Raw genomic sequence first — 1,656 nt, forward strand, 5'->3', positions numbered from 1 at the left:
CCCCCCCCCCCCCCGAAACTCGGAAAGCATCTGGATCTAGCCAAGGGGTTCTTTAAATGCCTGTTAAATGGCTTCATTACCAGCCTAATAACCCCCCTCCCAGCCTCAGTGATCTGCTGCTAGGTCTTTGGAAGGCTTTTGTCACCGACTTGTGTAAAGTTACTCAGGGCTCGTGGGGGTTAGAAATCTTACACTGCCAGGAGGGGGTGGCTGCCCTGGCAGCTGGGACGCATCTGTAACGGTACAAGTTTGCCTGAAAGCAGAAAATTAGCCGGCCCAGAGCAGGGCCCTACAGTCGTGTCTCTGGCAGCATCAGGTCATCTCAGGGAGAGGCCAGGAGAGTGGAGGAGCAGGGTTTTTTTTTTTCCTTCGGCAAACAGATACAGTCTCCTTCTGTGAGTACCTCATTAGGGACCACTAACATCTGACCGCTACCTGGCATGCTTTTCTCCCTCGCATTAACGCATCATGTCTCTGCTCTGTTGAACTGTTTTCTTCTTCTAGTGCTTTTTCCTTTTTTTTTTTTTTTTTTTTTTTTTTTTTACAGCTGTGTTTGTCAAATCACTGAATCAAGGGGCAATGCGTGTCCCAGGGCAAGATCACAAGCGGCTTCCAGCTGGAAGCACCGGCTGCCTTGTAAAACGGGCTAAAGCCATTCCCCATGTGTTACAGGGCCGGGGGCGCTGCCCTGACTTCTCCCCGGGGCAGCACGGAGGAGGAATCAAACGGGGAGTGGATGACGGGCGGGTGGTTTTAACCCTCTTTTTACACAAAATTGTACATCTCCGCGATTTCGATTCGCCCCCCCCCCAACCTTATGTTTGTTTTTTTAACCCGTCCATCTTGTATTTCTTTTTTTAAAGCCAGGTTTCTGGGGTGCGACGAGCGGCTCGGCCGGCGCGGGGTGGAGGAGCTGTCTCCCGGGGAGACGTGTGCGTGCGCGCGGAGGGGGCTTGCCCAGGCAGCCCCAGGAGGGGATGCGATGGGACGTGCTAGCCGAGCGGACCAGCCCCCCAGAACCGCTGTATATAAGGAGCCAGAGGACACAGCCTCCGGCCACTAATAACCGCCCGGGGGAAGCGAGGGTGGGTGCCCCCCAGGCCGCACTCCCCAGCCCTCTTTCTCCCCCGCTGCTAGGATGGAGGTGATGGACGCCTGCCAGTTCTCTCCATCCGAGTTCTTCTACGACAGCTCCTGCCTCTCCTCCCCGGAGCGGGGCTTGGCCGAGGGCCTGGAGCACCGCGTGTCCCCCTCGGGAGCCCGCGCACGAGCCCCGCCGGGCTCCGATGAGGACGAGCACGTCCGAGCCCCCACGGGCCACCACCAAGCCGGCCACTGCCTCCTGTGGGCTTGCAAAGCCTGCAAAAGGAAGTCCACGACCACGGACAGGAGGAAGGCCGCCACCATGAGGGAGAGGAGGCGGCTGAAGAAAGTCAACCAGGCTTTCGAGACCCTCAAGAGGTGCACGACGGCCAACCCCAACCAGCGCCTGCCCAAGGTGGAGATCCTGCGCAACGCCATCCGCTACATCGAGAGCCTCCAGGACCTGCTGCGGGAGCAGGTCCACAGCTACTACGGCCGCTCCGAGCCCGCCAGCCCCGCGTCCCCCTGCTCGGACGGCATGGTAAGAGGGGCGGGGGTTGGGGGGGGGAGGGG

At 59.4% G+C, this 1,656-nt stretch overlaps 1 protein-coding gene across 1 annotated transcript in view; it reads left to right on the forward strand.

Annotated features, from left to right (window-relative positions):
• Nucleotides 1–533: 533 nt before the first annotated feature.
• The window catches only part of MYF5 (myogenic factor 5), a 5,592-nt gene continuing 4,469 nt past the window's right edge, over nt 534–1,656 (forward strand). Inside the window, exon 1 of the mRNA XM_019515791.1 lies at nt 534–1,624. Coding sequence (XP_019371336.1) covers nt 1,139–1,624 — 486 coding nt within the window. The 5' untranslated portion in view covers nt 534–1,138. The remainder of the gene's footprint in view (nt 1,625–1,656) is intronic.

This window comes from Gavialis gangeticus, unplaced genomic scaffold (assembly GCF_001723915.1).
Source record: "Gavialis gangeticus isolate Ggan-Ray unplaced genomic scaffold, GavGan_comp1, whole genome shotgun sequence".
Classification (NCBI taxonomy): domain Eukaryota; kingdom Metazoa; phylum Chordata; order Crocodylia; family Gavialidae; genus Gavialis; species Gavialis gangeticus.